Genomic DNA, 17,109 nt, shown 5'->3' on the forward strand with positions numbered 1-17,109 from the left:
TTAATCAGAGATGACAGAGAATAACCCTCACCCAGACCTGCCCTACGGTAGTATCAAGCTATTTTCCCCATCTAAATTTTATTCCTTAATTATTTTATGTCTAGGTAAAAATCTCATTTATTGCTGGGTACAGGTGGCTCATGTCTATAATCCTAGATAATCAGGAGGCTGAGATCTGAGGATGACACTTCACAGTCTAGGCAGAAAAGTCTGTGAGACTGTCATCTCCAGTTGTTGCACCTGCAAAATGCTGCAAGTGGAGCTGCGGCTCAAGTGGTAGAGTTCTAGCCTTAAGCAAAAAAGCTTAAGCCCTTGGGCTGGGAAGGTGGCTCAGAGGTAGAGTGCTTGCCTTGCATGCATGAGGCCCTGGGTTCGATTCCTTAGCACCACATAAGCAAAAAGAAAAAGCCGGAAGTGGCGCTGTGGCTCAAGTGATAGAGCGCTAGCCTTGAGCTGAAGAGCTGAGGGACAGCGTCCAGGCCCAGAGTTCAAGCCCCACAACTGGACTCAAAAAAAAAAAGAAAAGCTTAAGCCCCAAGATTGGTAAAAAAAAAAAAAAAAAAAAAAGTTGTACTGATGGCATATATTTTTAAAATATAGTAATGATACTATTTAATGAACCAGAAGATATCTAGAACAATGTCTTGGATGTTATTTAAGCAGGATATCGTGGGCACTCTGTAGCTCCACATGTCTCCACTTACATCACACATCCACAAACTTAAAAGAGGTCCTGGACTGAGATGAATTTGAAGTCATCCACTTTTAAGTGAGTGATTATGTAGTATCTAAGTGTAGATGTTTACTATTTAAAGGCTAGCAAGTTGTTTTCTCTGTAATTAATACCATTTTGCTATCCTTAGCATTTGAAAATTTTACTAAGAACTGATGGCTATTCCAATCATCTATGTTGATGACTTAAATTGCTCCAGACGATGAGGAAATATCCCAGCTAAAGAAGGTGAAATAGTTCTTTTACTTATGAGTAAAGGTTTTCAAATCTACAGATTTTCCACTTTGATCAATGAGCCCAGAGATCTTGTGACTAGCCAGCCATTTTTACTTGATGCAATAGGGAATAAGAGCCACGTTATTTCAAATGTTATAATACTTCTATTAGCAAATATATTCTCACCCTTGAGAAAACAGATCCCAGAATTATTAACTGCCAGCAGTCTTTTCAGTTGCACCCAGTCTTTAATACGATGTTGGTCCACATTCTCTTTTCTTTTCTTTTTTTTTGTTTTTGTTTTTTTTTTGGTCGATCGTGGGGCCTGAACTCTGGGCCTGGGCGCTGTCCCTCAGCTCTTCAGCTCAAGGCTAGCGCTCTACCACTTAAGGCACAGCACCACTTCCAGCTTTTTCTGCTTATGTGGTGCTGAGGAATCGAACCTAGGGCCTCATGCATGCAAGGCAAGCACTCTACCACTGAGCCACCTTCCCAGCCCCCACATTCTCTTTTCAGGATGATTTCTGGGATCCCTCTTCATTCTGGCCTTTCCAGCCCTCATATGGGGTTGAGTATATGTTCTCTGCAGTATAAAAGTGTGGTTTATTTTGACGAGAGGCCTATGTCACAGCATACAATAACCAGTTGCTGTGTCTTCACTTTGCATACTAATTTAACTTTAACCATATCTGGTATACAGCTTAGGCCCTGCCCTAGAAATGGGTAAAACTCAGGAATAAAATGCAGAAACTGTAAAACTTGTATACTAGCATTTTGAATTTGCTAATTCATTTCAGTTGATCAACTCAAAACTTTAAAAAAAAATTCCAAAACTTACAAAGAGACAAATTCTTCAGAGGCTGACATTGTGGGTTCACCAAACGGCTAAATGATGTTGACCATTCGGTACATGCTCTGGCATGTTGGGCTGCTCTCTCCATTACTAGAATGGGAATATGAGAATGGGTAGTTTCTGAGTTCCTTTCCAGTTATACATTGCTCCGATAGTCTGTTTTTCTTTTGGGGTTTGTTTTTTCCTTTTGGTCGTAGGGCTTGAACTCAGGGCCTCAGTGCTGCTATCCCTGAGTTCTTTTGCTCAAGGCGAGTACTCTACCACAGTGACACTTCCAGTTTTCTGGTGGTTTATTTGGAGAGTCTCATGGACTTTTCTTGCCCAGTCTGGCTTTGAACCACAATCATCAGGTCTCAGCCTCCTTAGTAGCTAAAATTACAGGCATGAGCCACTGGCACCTGGTGCTCTTTGCAGAGCCAAAATTAGATATTTGTGCATTAAATCTTCTAAGTCATCTCTCTCAACTCCAGGTGGAAGGGAACCTATTTAATTTGACTAGAAGATAATTCTATAGGCTTTAATAAAATAATGACTTTAAAAGAAAAAATACAGGGGGAGGGGGTAACAAGTTAGACAAGAAATGTAATCTCTACCTTACTTATGTAACTGTAACCCCTCTGTACATCACCTTGACAATAAAATTAAAATAAAATTAAAAAATAGAAAAATAGGAAAGTGTTTCTGGAGGTGAAACACAGTTCAGAAACTTGAAACATATTGATCTCAAATTTTTTAATAAAAATTTCAGATGGCACACATATTGGATGTCTCTCTGTAACAGAATATTGGTTATATATTCCCTGCTTTGTGTCTACTTCTACTTCTGTGATTATTACCATCCCCTTCCTTCTCCTCATGTCTCACTCCATTGATTAGTTTTGACTACTTTTGTTTCTCAAATGAGTAGAATCACATACATTAAACATTCTTTTATGTGTGATGGCCTTGGTTAGCATTAGTCTTGAGATACATCAATATGGTTATGTGCAACTCTAGCAGATGTATTTTTCCCCCAGAGAGACATTGATCCACTTTATGCAACTGTGTTAACATTCTCATTTATGTGACTCATTTGGAAAGATCAATAATATGCCATTATAAGCAGAGAGGGGATAAAAGTATGTGAGAGAAGGGACAAATTAGAGGCACTTCATAATTTATTAACATTATGTATTAATATATAATGCAACTTATTAATTTTAAAATATAAGCTCTGTATCAAAGGAGCAAGAGTTACTTCCTGGTTTAAGATATCATCAAGCCACATCAAGGAAAGATTCATTTTCCTAGTACACAGCTTCTGGCTACTAAATAACAGAGCTCATTTTTGTTGGTGGCATTGGACTTTGAATTTTCTAGGCAGGCGCTCTACCACTGAGCAATGCTTCTAGCTCTTGTTTTTTTATGCACTGGTTATTTTGAGATGAGGGTCTTGCTTCCTGCCTCACCATATACCTGGCTCACATTCCTCCTATTTTTTTTTACTTCCTCCTATTTTTCACCAGCTGGGTTCATAGGCATGTACTTCCATATCCAGTTTCTCCTGCTGAGATGAAATCTCACAGATTTCTCTGCCTAGGCTAATCTGGAACTGCAATCTTCCTCATCTCAGCCTCCCACAAAGCTAGGATGACAGGCACATATTACTGTACCCAACTGTTGGTTGAGACAGGATCTAGTTGCTTCTACTGCATTTTTAGCAGTCAATCAGTTCAGCTTTTCTACAAAGCAAAGTTTATATAAGAATTGAATTTGAAAGTTCATTGCCCCTTCCCGGATCATACTGGCCAATTCTCTCACAGGGATGGAACAAGCATACTGTAACATTTGTAACTTTCTCTGTGTTCTCAGCTCTCCTCAAATGGGGCCTTACATCTATCTCAGATCAGCCCTCTAGTAAAGATTGGTTGAATGAATAAGTGAAAGGCAAATGAAGTTTTAAATTCAATTCTGACGTAAACCTTTTTAAAATAACATCAACTCTACTAAAATGCAAATAATGTTAATAAGAGGCAATGCAGAGAAAATGCAGTATTTTTTATAGTGTAAGACATAAATAAGGATTTTGTGTGATCCTTTCTTTTAACCAGCTTTTATATAGTGGTAATAAATATGTGTGTAACATTTGGAGTCTCTCTCTTTCTCTCTCTCTCTCTCTCTCTCTCTCTCTCTCTCTCTCTCTCTCTCTCTCTCTCTCTCGTTGGTTGTGGGGCTTGAACTCAGGGCATGGGCGCTGTCCCTCAGCTCTTCTGCTCAAGGCTAGTGCTCTACCACTTTGAGCCACAGCTCCACTTCTGGTTTTCTGGTGGTTTATTGGAGGTAAGAGCCTCCTGGCCCTTCCTGCCAGAGCTGGCTTTGAACCACGATCCTCAGATCTCAGCCTCCTGAGTAACTACGACTCTAGGTGTAATTCACCAGCACCCTGATTCATTCTTCTCTTGCTGTTTTGCATGTGTTGGTATTTTCCCAAAATTCATGTGACTACTGTGTTTATCATTTTGAATATAATATTCAACTGAGCAACTTTCTCTTAATAAACATGTTTTGCTTTTTGTTGCCACCCTCCACTTGTTCTTGCTGATTCTCTAGAAAATAACAATAAGTCAAAAACAAAAGTAGGTTAGACATTACTCTGGTTGAAGAATTTGGGGTATTATGTTGTGATGCTGCAGCTGTGATGATCTTGTGTCCCCTAACATTTTTACAGGATGTTTTTCTCTGGTGGGTGGTGTAGCCGTGCTGGCAGACCTGAAGAAGTTTTACTGATGTTTAGGCTATTCCTTGTCATCATTTGTCTTCATGTTGTTCTGGTTACATCCCTGAAAGGTAAGATGCCGACTTTCCTTCATTTTTGAAATCTCTGTTTGTGTATATGTATTTTTGGTATTTATAATCTTTTTACTATGGGTTATATATATATACTCATGGGTTTTATATATATACATATCTATGTATATATAATATACATAATACTTAATATTTAACATTTTTAGCAACATTTTAAGTGTGCAGTTTATTGCCATTAAGTATGGTCACTATTTTATGTAACCATCCATACTATCCATACATCATCTTAATTAGAAACTTTATTCATTAAACAATCCATAAGCTCTATTCTTTTTGTTTCTGAATTCCTCTATTGCAGGCATCTCGATTAAGAAAAAACATACAGTATTTCTTCCTGTATGTCTGACTTATTAAATTTAGTGTACTGTTTGCAAAGTTAATTTATGTTTTCAAGGTCTTAAAAGTGGAATGATTGTATGTATTGCCACATTTTGTTAATCCATTCATCCACTAATGGATATTTCAGTTGTTTCAACGTTTGGAACATTGTGAAAAATGCTCCTGTAAATATGATCATACAAATATGTTTGAGTCATTTCTTTCAATTCTTTGGGGGTATATATCTAGGGACTGCCAAATCATACAATGGCTATACTATTTTACATTCCTACGAGCTGAGCACAAGAATTCCAATTTCTCTACATCTTCAACAACATGTTATTTTCTTTTGCTTTGATGGTAGGTATAGAATGGAATCTCATTGTGTGTTTAGCAGTCCTTTAGTGACTAGTGATGTCATTCTCTTTTCAAGCACTTGTGGGTCATTTGTATATCTGCTTCAGAAAAATGTCTATTCAGATCCTTTGCCTAATTTTTGGATTGGGTTGTTTTTGTTGATTACTATGAGTTTTAAAAAATATACTATGGATATTAATACCTTATCAGACATATAATTGACAAATGATTTCTCCTTTTTTTTTTTAATCAGTCGCAGGGACTGAACTCTGGGCCTGGGCGCTGTCCCTCAGCTCTTCAGCTCAAGGCTAGTGCTCTACCACTTGCCACAGCGCCACTTCCGGCTTTTTTTTTTTTTTTTTGCTTCTGTGGTGCTGAGGAATTGAACCTAGAGCCTCATGCATGCAAGGCAAGCATCCTACCACTGAGGCACCTTCCCAGTCCCTGTCTTCTTCAGTTTTGTGGGGGCATATTTGCACCGTCTTAGTAGTATCCTTTCATGCACAAAAGCTTTTAATTTTGATGAATTATATTTATTTTTACTTCTATGTGTCCTAGCCAAGAAATCACTGCTAAATCCAATGTCAGGAAGATTTTTTTCCCCTGTGTTTTCTTCTAAGACTCTTTTATATTTATGTTCTTTGATCCATTTACAGTTATTTTTTGCATATGGTTGTCTTTTTTTCTTGGCATCATTTGTTGAAAAGACTGTCCTTTTTGCTTTGAATGGTATTGGTCTCTTCCTCCAAAATCAGTAGACCAAATATATTAAGATTTATTCTGATGTGTATTTGTTTTTAAAAGTATCTACTTGAAAGCATATCCATCTGGAAATTGAAAAGGTTAGTGAATCAACGAAATGAAGCCACATGTCATTTTTTGAAAAGGGGATATTTTTTTGTACAAATGGGCTTTATTGTGATGCATGCAACAGGCATTTAATGTAATCTGATCATCTTTACCATCTATATTACTCTTTAATAAAGAGAAGGGACCTTTAGAAGCTTATGAAACAGAAAAGGATATCTGAGGAAGGCAGTAAAAGGACAATACTAGTGTTGCAATTGCTGTGAGTACAACTGCCAAAGAAAGCTATGCCGTGCAAATGTAAGGGCTGTTACACAACCAGCATTCTTAAACATGAGTGTGGATCATCAGAGTTACCTGGAAGGGTTTTTTGGAAACAAATGACTGTGTTCTTGCCCAGTGATTTAGTAGGTCTAGGGTAGGCCTGGAGAAGTAACTTCTCTAATGATGCGACTTTTCTAGATGATGTTGATGCAACTGGTCCAGGAACCATACATTAAGAACCACTGTTTATACAACTACTGGACATCAGAAACAAGAAAAGAAAATGTCTCCACATATATCTCATGGTATATCAATTCTGTTGTAGCCATGTGATCGCCATAGAAACTATCCTCACATATGCCATCTTGGAGCATGAAAACATCACTGTGGGGTTGGCAGGGTACAAAAATCAAGTGTCCCTGCTTTACTGATGAGTAAATGTCCCCAGGGATGTTATGGGTTAGGAAGTGGCACAGCCCAGGCAAGTTGCCAGATCTTTAGTCTCACATTTCAGGGCTTTTTTTTTCTCCCACCATAGGCGTAGATTGAACAGGAACGTGGAACACAAGCAAAAAAGTTCATCAGCGTGAAAGCTGTTTGTTACAAATAGGTCTTTTGGAAAATTATATTTAAATCTAATAAAAACAGGAGCAAGTAAACAGGAGAGTACATCACTTTGAATCAATCCTAAGTAGGGAAAAGCTGTACAACAGAGATTTCAAGGCCAGCCTGGGTGACATAGTAAGACCCTGTCTTGAAAAGTATACATACATACACACACACACACACACACACACACACACATATATACACATATATGTGTGTGTGTGTGTGTGTGTGTATGTATGTATATCTATATCTATATCTGTTGGAAGACAATGCTGAGGGGTGAAGTTGGGGGTGAACAATGTTCTAGGGTTTGGACTCAGGGCCTAGTGCTTGCTAGATGAGTGCTCTATCACCTGGGCCCTACCTCCAGCCCTTTCTGCTTTAGTTATTTTTCAGATAGGGTCTTCAATTTTTGCTCAGGACTGGCCTCAAACTGTTCCTCCCACAAGCCCTGCCTACACACCTGATTACAATATCCATCACCATGCCAGAATTATTTGTTGAGATGAGGGGGTCTCATGAATTCTTTGCCTCAGTTGACCTAGAACTCTATCTTCTGAGTGGCTAAGATTACATGTATGGGCCACCACACCTGGCTACTGAGAGGTGTTTCTCCCATCTTCCAGAGTGCCCCAGTTAGTAGTAGTAATCTACTTGTTAATGAAGCCATTATTGGACTTGCTCGCTTACTCACTTCCTGGGGCCATCTTTATTTGGAATCGCACTCACTCTGTAAGGTTAAGGCAAATACTACCTTTATCAAACCTGCCCTGACCTCCTTAGAAAGTGTAATTTGCATCCCCCAATGTTTCTTTGCTTTCTGTCCTTTCCTGGTCGTACTTGGCCCTCCACGCCATGCTCATCACGGACTGCCTATGTACTCTGAGGCCTTTCAATGTATCATCATTTCTGGATGAGAAGGGAAAGCAAAAGACTGGTGAGGTAGGGAGAGCAGGCTAATGGGAGGAAAGCTAAGGAGCATTCACAGCCTGTTCTGCAGCCCAGTCTTCTAGTGCTATATGAAGTGCTATATGCTATTTGTCAATCATGGGGCTTGAACTCTGGGCCTGGGCGTTGTCCCTCAGCTCTTCAGCTCAAACCCAGTGCTCTACCACTTGAGCCACAGTGCCACTTCCTGTTTTCTGGTGGTTCATTGGAGATAAGACTCACAGACTTTTCTGCCTGGGCTGGCTTTGAACCACGATCCTCAGATCTCTCAGCCTCCTCAGTTGCTAGGATTACAGGCATCCGGCATGAACATCATCTTATTAAATTCTCCTCCTTATTCTTCACAGTGGGCATTTTTTATTCAGCTTACAGATAGAGAAAATGAGTATCCAAGAAATTAAGTCATTTGCCCAAAGTCGTAAGCCATTAGGAAGACTTGCCACTGGAATCTAGCGTTGGTACTATTCACATTCCTCCAGGCTATCCAGGGTGCCTTCATGAAGTGTCCCATAGCAGAATGAACCTGTCTCTGAAGGAGGAGAGGGAGTCTGGAATGTGACATCAAAGAGCAATTGCTCCGTGGCTCTGGGGGATATGGGCTACAAACACAGTAGCTTCACCCTGGAAGCCTGAGCAATGACTCAGTAGCTCATGTCATAAGGGAGAGGTAGGCCTGACACTCTGGTTAGGCCACCAGCCAACAGAGAGAATCCTTAGACTGTAATACTTTCAGTTGTCTAACTTAAGAAATCTGTGTACCAGACATCCAAATGGGCTTTGGCAGGTGACTATACTTACCTCCAGCTCCTCGTTCTCCCAAATTATGTCAATGCCTTTTTTTCTTGGTCTTTGAAGATGATGTTCTTTTAGGAACAACTATTCTATCCTGTTTTCCAGAGGAGGAGATGACATAATAGTTGAAGATGGTTATAATTTCATTCCTGCAGAATTGTCTCCCCATTTGGAAACAATTACACATTTGAGCCAGCTTGGTGATCTCATAAACTATAATCCTCATCTTCCATCTCTCTCTCTGTCTTTCTCTGTCTCTCTGTCTCTCTGTCTCTGTCTCTGTCTCTCTCTCTTTCTCCCTCTCCCTGTCTCTCTCTTTGTCTCTCTGTCTCTCTGTCTGTCTGTCTGTCTGTCTGTCTGTCTGTCTGTCTGTCTGTCTGTCTGTCTGTCTGTCTCTCTCTCTCTCTCTCTCTCTCTCTCTCTCTCTCTCTCTCTCTCTCTCTAGGCTGGGTCTAAATCATTGCATGTTCCAGGCATTTCCAGCGATAAGTCCCTTTCTAGTTCCCCTTCACCAAGGCTTTACTGACTTCTTTCCTCTCACTCTTCTGCCTGGGTCTTTGTTTTTCCTTGTGCAGAAGATAGTGTGGCAAGAGGTACGCTGTCTGCTCCTAAAAGGCAGGCATTTTTCTTGTTGGATTTTATCATCTTTTTTGCCAATTCTGGGTCTTGAACTCAGGGCCTGGGCACTGTCCCTGAGCTTCTTTTTCCTAAAAGCTTGAGCCACACTGGCACTTCTGGCCTTTTTTGTTTATGTGGTACTGAGGAATAATCGATCCCAGGGCTTCATGCATGCTAAGTAAGCACTCTACCACTAAGCTACTTTGCTAGCCCCGATTTTATCCTCTTTTACCAAACCCAGTGTTGGACTCTTTTGTCTACCTCAATTCTCTATTTGGAAGAATTGATGATGGAGGCGCCCAGGATATTGATGTACTGTTCAGCCGATCTCACCCCATCTCCAAATCCTAATCCCTACATCCAGACATGGGGTCACTTCTGTTGGGCCTTGGCTTTCCCTGGCAGTTAAGCAGTGATAAGGAGTGATAGAGATTCCAGACAGGTTGAGGGTGAAACTGAAAGAAAAGGACATTGTATCCCCTCCTTCTCCCTGAAGGAGGGGAAACACCCTTCACAGATCTTGGATATTAACTGAGGGCAATTGTAAGGATGAGGAATGATGAAAGGTTATAAATGGCCCTCGTGTACCTAAGGGGTAGCTGTGTAGGGTTACGGCTACGAAGGCTAGTGTGTAGACAGCCCTGACAGACTAGAGGAAGGATGTGACAGATTTGGGGGTGAGAGCTGAAGAGAGCTGGGTCAGCAAGGGAGAGATCTCCAGGCTTCCATGGCATGCTGAAAGAAATGAGCATGCAGCCCACTAAATGCAGCCTCAGGAGTGGATACTGAGGAAGCCTGCAGGGCCGGGGGAATCTCTGGACAGGCTCGTGTGAAAGCCATGTTTGCTACTGGGACAGCTCACAGACTCACAAGAGGAAGAAAACAAATGGCATGCGTTTATTCCAGTGACACTGAGGGAATTAGGGACTGTTTCTAAGCAAAAGAGACAAAGCTCCTTTTGTTTGTTTGTTTTCCTTTTTGTGGTCCTGGGGATGGAACCCAAGGCCTTCTTCGTGCTAGGCAAATGCTGTACCACGGAGCTACAGCCCCAGATTGAAGAGTTCCTTTCCCTTTATACCTTGAGGCTTCAAAACAAAATAGAGCCAACTTAGATGAAAGGAAACTCAACTGTTAGTGTCATTTCTTTTGGGGGCGAGGCTTGAACTCTGGGCCTGGGTGCTGTCCCTCAGCTCTTCAGTTCAAGGCTAGCACTCTACCACTTGAGCCACAGCACCATTTTTTTTGTTGATTTATGGGAGGTAAGAGTCTCACGGACTTTCCTGCCTGGGCTGGCTTTGAACCATGATCCTCAGATCTCAGCCTCCTGAGTAGCTAGGATTATAAGCATAAGCCACCGGTCATGTCTTTATAGTTGCTATTGTTGCTACATCTCGATTGTCTATAAGGTTGAAAATGTTCTAAAATGAATATAGTGGACACTTAACCATGTATCAGAACACTTAGCTAAGAATTGTTGGAGGCTGTCCTTATATCCTGAATTCTCCTCCTGGTTCTCATCATTTTAGACATCTAGAATTCATTTATTTGGGCACTTGAGGGTAAGAGCAAGCTCTTTTTCTCCTCCTTGTGTCTTTCATAGTGTCTAGGACATAGGAAGTGCTCAGTTAACTCTAGTTTTGACTTGTGACCCTAGTCTAAAGCCTAGAGATATTCCAAAAAGTGGGTCTCTCCTCTCAGCTTTCACTGTTCTAGATCCAGTCACTTCTGATACAACAAATGCACCCCTTCCAACCTTTAAATAGACTGATGTGAAGTGGCTGTGCCTGGCTGTAATTCTTCTAGAAGGATGTGTCTTCCCTCTTCCATATGATAAAAAGGCTCAACAATTCGCCTGTTTTGATTCTTTAATAGTCCAATATTCTATAAGTTCAACCACCGAGTGGGAACAGTGTTCAGATTCCTAGTATATTGTCCTGAGATAATGGGGGACCCTTGGGATCTGCCTCAGACTTGTCATACTGAAAATACTTTTGTGACACCTGAGCTGGTGAGTACCTACATCAGCCTGCCACCTGTATCTTACCTCTAGTGATTCAGATGTCATTGGTCTGGGGTTGGGGGCAGTGGGAGAGTGGGTGATGATGACTGGGTATTGAGATTCTTCAAAATGACCCAAGTAATTCTAGCAGAACAAAGAACCACTCATCTCTATGATCCTGTTTGAAGGCCAATCTATTCAAAGTTCCTACTGTGAAATTGGAACCAATTTAAAAGCCATGTTGTGCAAACTTCATTTTTTAACACAATGCAGCTTTACAGGCTTTTTAAGTTATGATGCCAATAAATCTCTTGATTTCACAATTGATTTTTTTAAAAGCTCTGGAGTGGCTCTTTGTGACTAGAAAAATCTTCAAGTTTCCAGGATTATTGTTGTCTTGCCCTTCATTAAAGAGCAATACCACTAGATGTTCCATTAGCTCTTCCTGGTTTATAAAGCACCTCAGACTATGTCATCTTACTGTGTCCCCTTGAGGTAGATGGAGCTGTTGATGAAGCTCAAAGCAATGAAGTAACTTCATAGGTTACCCAAAAAGAAACAATATCAAGATTCCAAAAGCAACTCTCTAGAACTCTCTCTATAATAATCTGCATAAAAGGCTTATTGGAACTTGGATAGTTTGAATCATTTCCCAGTTCACACAGCTGGAAAGATGAGGTGGAGGATCCTAGAACTTGTGTTCTTAACCGCTTCTCCAATGTTTAGTCACTGAGGCAGTTGAAAATGGTTCTTGCACAACTTTCCCATGATTCATTCATTCTGGGATGGATTTGTGGCCCCAAAATGCTGGGTAAAGATTAAGATAGATCTGAGGAATGAAAGCAACAGTACCACTGATGTAAGGTACAGCTAAGGATTAAGTTGGTGCTCCAAGAGAACACACCGTTGAAATAAACCTTGAGTGTGGGGGCATCCTTATTTCAAGAAATAGCAAGAAGTACTTTTTAAAAGTGATCTCATGTTAGTAAGATCACAATGCCATAAGAAAACCACCAAGATAAATGATAGATGTTTTTGTAATGATGTGTGTACAGTGGTGTAAGTCTTTAACATGGGTGTTCTGTTCTGGTTTTCTTTCTTTCTTTCTTTCTTTCTTTCTTTCTTTCTTTCTTTCTTTCTTTCTTTCTTTCTTTCTTTCTTCCTTCCTTCCTTCCTTCCTTCCTTCCTTCCTTCCTTCCTTCCTTCTTTCTTTCTTTCTTTCTTTCTTTCTTTCTTTCTTTCTTTCTTTTGTTAGTCATGGGGCTTGAACTCTGGGCCTGGGCACTGTCTCTCAGCATTTCAGCTCAAGGTTAACGCTCTATGACTTGAGTCACAGCTTCACTTCTGGTTTTCTGGTAGTTCTTGGACTTTCCTGCCTAGGCTGGCTTTGAACCGCAATCCTCAGATCTCAGCCTCCTGAGAGCTAGGATTACAGGAGTGAACCACCGGTGCCCGGCCTCTTATAGTTTTCTTTTAGGACTATATGGAGCATAGAGTATAAGTTACTTTCATGGTGCTATAGTACTTAATATAGAACTTTTTTATTAAAGAAGAGAGAAATCAAAGCACAAAACAGGTACTAATCTTGCTTTAATAAGTAAATTAAAATTTCTTGTAATGATCTGATTCGTTGGATGAACATAAGCTGATCATATAGCTGGGATGTCTACATAGATCGTTTTACTTTGCAAAATGCCTTGGCATTACACAGATTTGGATTCACAGAAAAAGCTAAGGAATTCTGAGGTTGAGGGTACAAGCAGGACAGAGTGAGTTTTAATTACTGAGGAATTTTAATTTCCAAAGTAGGATTTAAGAACTCTTAAGGGCATTGTATATTATCACTACAATGTAATCTCTATTTGAGGCTAGAGTCTTGGTTTTACTCCTTACTGTGACTCCAGTGACTGGTGAATGTTAGGCATTCAAAAGCAGGAATGAATAAAAAAAATTAGCAAATTTGAAATTTGAACTAGACAGTCTAATACCCTCATCAATCAAGCATTAAAAATAGATAAGAATGTTTTAGAGTTAGAATGGAAATCATATACATATAGATTATAGAAAAAGCTCTTGTCATGATGTTTAGATGCTCTACTCAAGTTTGATACCTTATTATTTACCCAAAGGTAAGCAATCCAGCTTCCTTTATAAAGGTAAGTTTAACAAATTATACAGAATTATAGAGTCTGCATTAATAATAATTACAACTTACTGTTGGATCTGTAACATTTTAAAATATAGTGCAGTTTCATGCCAGGTGCTCGTGGCTTACACCTGTAATCCTAGCTACTCAGGAAGCTGAGATCAGAGGATTATGATTCAAAGCCCAGACAGAAAAATCTGTTATCTCCAATTAACCAGAAAAAAGCCAGAAATAGAGCTATGCTTCAATTAGTAGAGCACCAGCATTGAGTGAAAAGGCTAAAGTACAGCATCCAGCTCCTGAATTTAAGCCCCAGGACTGGCACACAAAAATTTAATGTAATTTCAATCAAATCAATCAATCCCATTTTACAGATGAGGAAATGCAAGCAGAGAGCCACGATCTGAACCCAAATCATTCTCCTTGGAGAGCCTAACCTTAATCTAACTTGAGTAGCAACATGTTCATTCCTCCATTGGAAATAAATGGACACAGACATTTTATTCATAGGGAGAATATGGTCAAGTCACAGTCAATCAAGTCACAGATGGTTAAAAGTGAGGAATTCCAGATCAGACTTTTGAAACCTTATAAGAAGTCAATGGTGATATAAGGAAAGAATCATCAACATGCAAAGGTCTAGAGGATTGAAATACCATGGTAAAGATAGGGGTTAATGTGGCTTCAACATAGAGTTAACTCAAAAATGTCACTTTTCAGAACTAAGTAGGATTTCCATGCAGCAGAAATATCCATAATTTCAACCTCTCTTAGTGGTTTTGAGCAGCACATAGTTGTTTACAGAACTGCTTTGTCACATAGGAGTCTCACTCTTGAGGGTCCTGGAAGAACCATGATCTGGATGTGTGCTGAGGGCAAAGCTAGGAGCATGCGTCACAAAGACAGGGGATTCACAGTCAACTTCAATGCGGCCAGGACTCCTCGCCCAGTTTACACTGATTCCCTGACTTTTGATCTTATGCTTGTCCTAATAAAGGAAAGAAAATAGTGATGGCTAGGGAGAACGATTCTAGTATTAATCTCAACCCATCCCATCATTAGTTTAATGCCTATTACTTATTTAATGGGATTCGTGAAATCTGATGTGGCAGAGAATAGCTGGCATAGTTTCGAACTTTTTTCTTGCTCAACACACAGACTGGCTTGGAATTCCCAGGCCCCTTTGTAATTCACAGTGCCCGGGTGACTTGAGCTGTGGCCAATGGATAGAGAAAGAAGTGATGTGTACCACTTACAGGCCTAGCCATTAATCATCTCCCACCAGATTCCACCCCACCTCTTTTCATGTTTGCCTGCGGGATGGTGCTGTTTAGGGAAAAATTGGAATCTTCATGTTGAAGAAAGTAGTGCTTCTGTCAGCCTGGTTTCCTCTCCCAATTTCCCTTCCCTTTCTCCTGATTAGATTTGATACATGGAAAACTATTTTCAATTTTTGAAAATTATCTTTAAGTAGTTGTACAAAGAAGTTGCCATTTAACCCTTTGCAAGGACCTATTTCCAGGTGCTTATCTTGTTCTGCTTTAACTTTGTCTTCCTAGGGAATTACATAATTTGAATTCTCCATTGAATCTACCATAGTTCAGTGAATACATTTGTATATACTTGCATACCACCCTACATGTTTACTTTTAAGTTTCTAGGCTAATTCTAGCTTCTATATATAAGGTGGGGGGGGGGGCTGACGTATTTCACTTAATATAATGTGTTCCAAGGCTTTCCACTTCTTTACAAATGACTTCAGAGTTGGTTTATTGTAGCAGCTTACATTGCATAAACTAATACACCTGACTGTGCCCTTCTGCCCAATGTTGTTGGCACATCTAATTCTGCCGCTAAAAGGGAGGTTCATTTCCTTTCTTCTTGACACCTTGAAGAACTTAAGTTCATATTTGAAGAACTTAAGTTCATATAATCAAAGGAAACTTGGGAAATTCATTAGGGTCACTACTGGCATGCTTATTTTCTAAACTTGAGAGAGTCATTGGAGACTAAGATGCTCCACCAGAGTCAAACACTTCCTTTAGAAAAAGCTGAATACTGGGAACTTTAAAGTTGGTATTAAGATTATAGGCTCTAGCCAGGTGCCAGTAGCTCACGCCTGTAATCCTAGCTATTCAGATGGCTGAGATCTGAGGAACACGGTTCAAAACCAGCCAGGGCAGGAAACTCCACGAGACTCTTATCTCCAATTAACAAGAAAACTGGAAATGGTAGAGTACTCACTTTGAGCTGAAGAGCTCAAGGACAGCACCCAGGTCCAGAGTTCAAACCCCATGACCAAAAAAATAAATAAATAAAAAAGATTATAAGCACTATACCTTGTGGGGCCAACTCTTACCTTCAACCTTAATGTTGTATTTAATCCTTATGCTAGAATTTCCTTATTTGTAAACTGCAGCATGTCTCATAGAGTTATACAGGATAATGCATATACAATAGGCACTTGTGATTCATGTGACATAATACAAGAATTCAGTACATACTAGTTATTGTCACTAAAGATCAGAATTTTTGTGATGAGGAAAGGGTTTTATATACATGCTACCCAATACAGTGGCCACAGGTGATTACTGAAAACTTGGAACTTTCACATTATAATTCAGCTTTAAGTGACATTTAATAGCTACATGTTGCTAGTGCCTACAATATTGGAGTACACAGCTGTAGGCTATTTAATTGAATTGTTCCAGAACTCTTCTGTTTTAAACTGTTTAAGTTGGGGTTCAGTCATGGGAGACTCTCTTATGCTCGCTATCATGTGCATGTACACACCTCTACTCTGCAAGAGATTTGCTACATCTCTAGGAGCTGGCTAATCAATCTTTACAAAATTCTTCTCTTCACATCTGATTCTAGAATTTGACATTGATAGAGCAGACAGTATAATGGGAGAGCAAGAGCAAGGTGGAAATCATATGCCTGAGGTTTAGCCTATGAGAATACACGGAACCCTTTGTAAGTTCTTTTTGCCTGTGGCCATGTGGTATGGATGTCCCATACAAACTGGGCCCCTTTATTACAACATGATGTCTATGCCTGGCTCAGGAGTTGGTACAACCAAAGGAGGATCTAGGGGGTGTGGAGAAATGCATGTCTGCAAACTGCCTTATATTATTAAGGTGATACAGCTGATAATCACTAATGTGTGCAGGCTACAAGATGGCTATTATTTCCACATCTGCCCAGATCTCCCTTAAGAATGTGTCCCCTTGGGCTGGGAATGCGGCTTAGTGGTACAGTGCTTGCCTAGCATGCATGAAGCCCTGGGTTTGATTCTTCAGTACCACATACACAGAAAAAGCCGGAAGTGGTGCTGTGGCTCAAGTGGTAGAGCGCTAGCCTTGAACAAAAGAAGCTCAAGGACAGTGCCCAGGCCCAGAGTTCAAGGCCCAGGACTGGCAAAAAAAAAGAATGCATCCCACATTCACCAGATACGTATGGAAAAGGGAATTCTGTGAGGTATAGTTAGCCTAGCCATGATGAAGCATTCTGAAGCTGATATATAGAAAGCTGGTTCATGAGCTCAATTGTGTATCTGTTAGAAATTCAAAATAAAAATCTGATTTAAAAAATCTGATGCT

The 17,109-nt window shown here is 40.1% G+C and overlaps 1 protein-coding gene across 2 annotated transcripts in view; it reads left to right on the forward strand.

The window, feature by feature from the left end:
• Positions 1-17,109, forward strand: part of Adgrg2 (adhesion G protein-coupled receptor G2) — a 108,588-nt gene that overhangs the window by 41,362 nt on the left and 50,117 nt on the right. For both annotated transcript variants that reach the window (XM_070040777.1, XM_070040778.1), the window contains exon 2: positions 4,510-4,628. In XM_070040777.1, the coding sequence (XP_069896878.1) occupies positions 4,511-4,628 (118 nt within the window). In that variant the 5' untranslated portion in view covers position 4,510. The remainder of the gene's footprint in view (positions 1-4,509; positions 4,629-17,109) is intronic.

Source organism: Dipodomys merriami, unplaced genomic scaffold (genome assembly GCF_024711535.1).
Source record: "Dipodomys merriami isolate MVZ:Mamm:240054 unplaced genomic scaffold, mDipMer1.0.p SCAF_3, whole genome shotgun sequence".
In the NCBI taxonomy this organism is placed as follows: Eukaryota; Metazoa; Chordata; class Mammalia; order Rodentia; family Heteromyidae; genus Dipodomys; species Dipodomys merriami.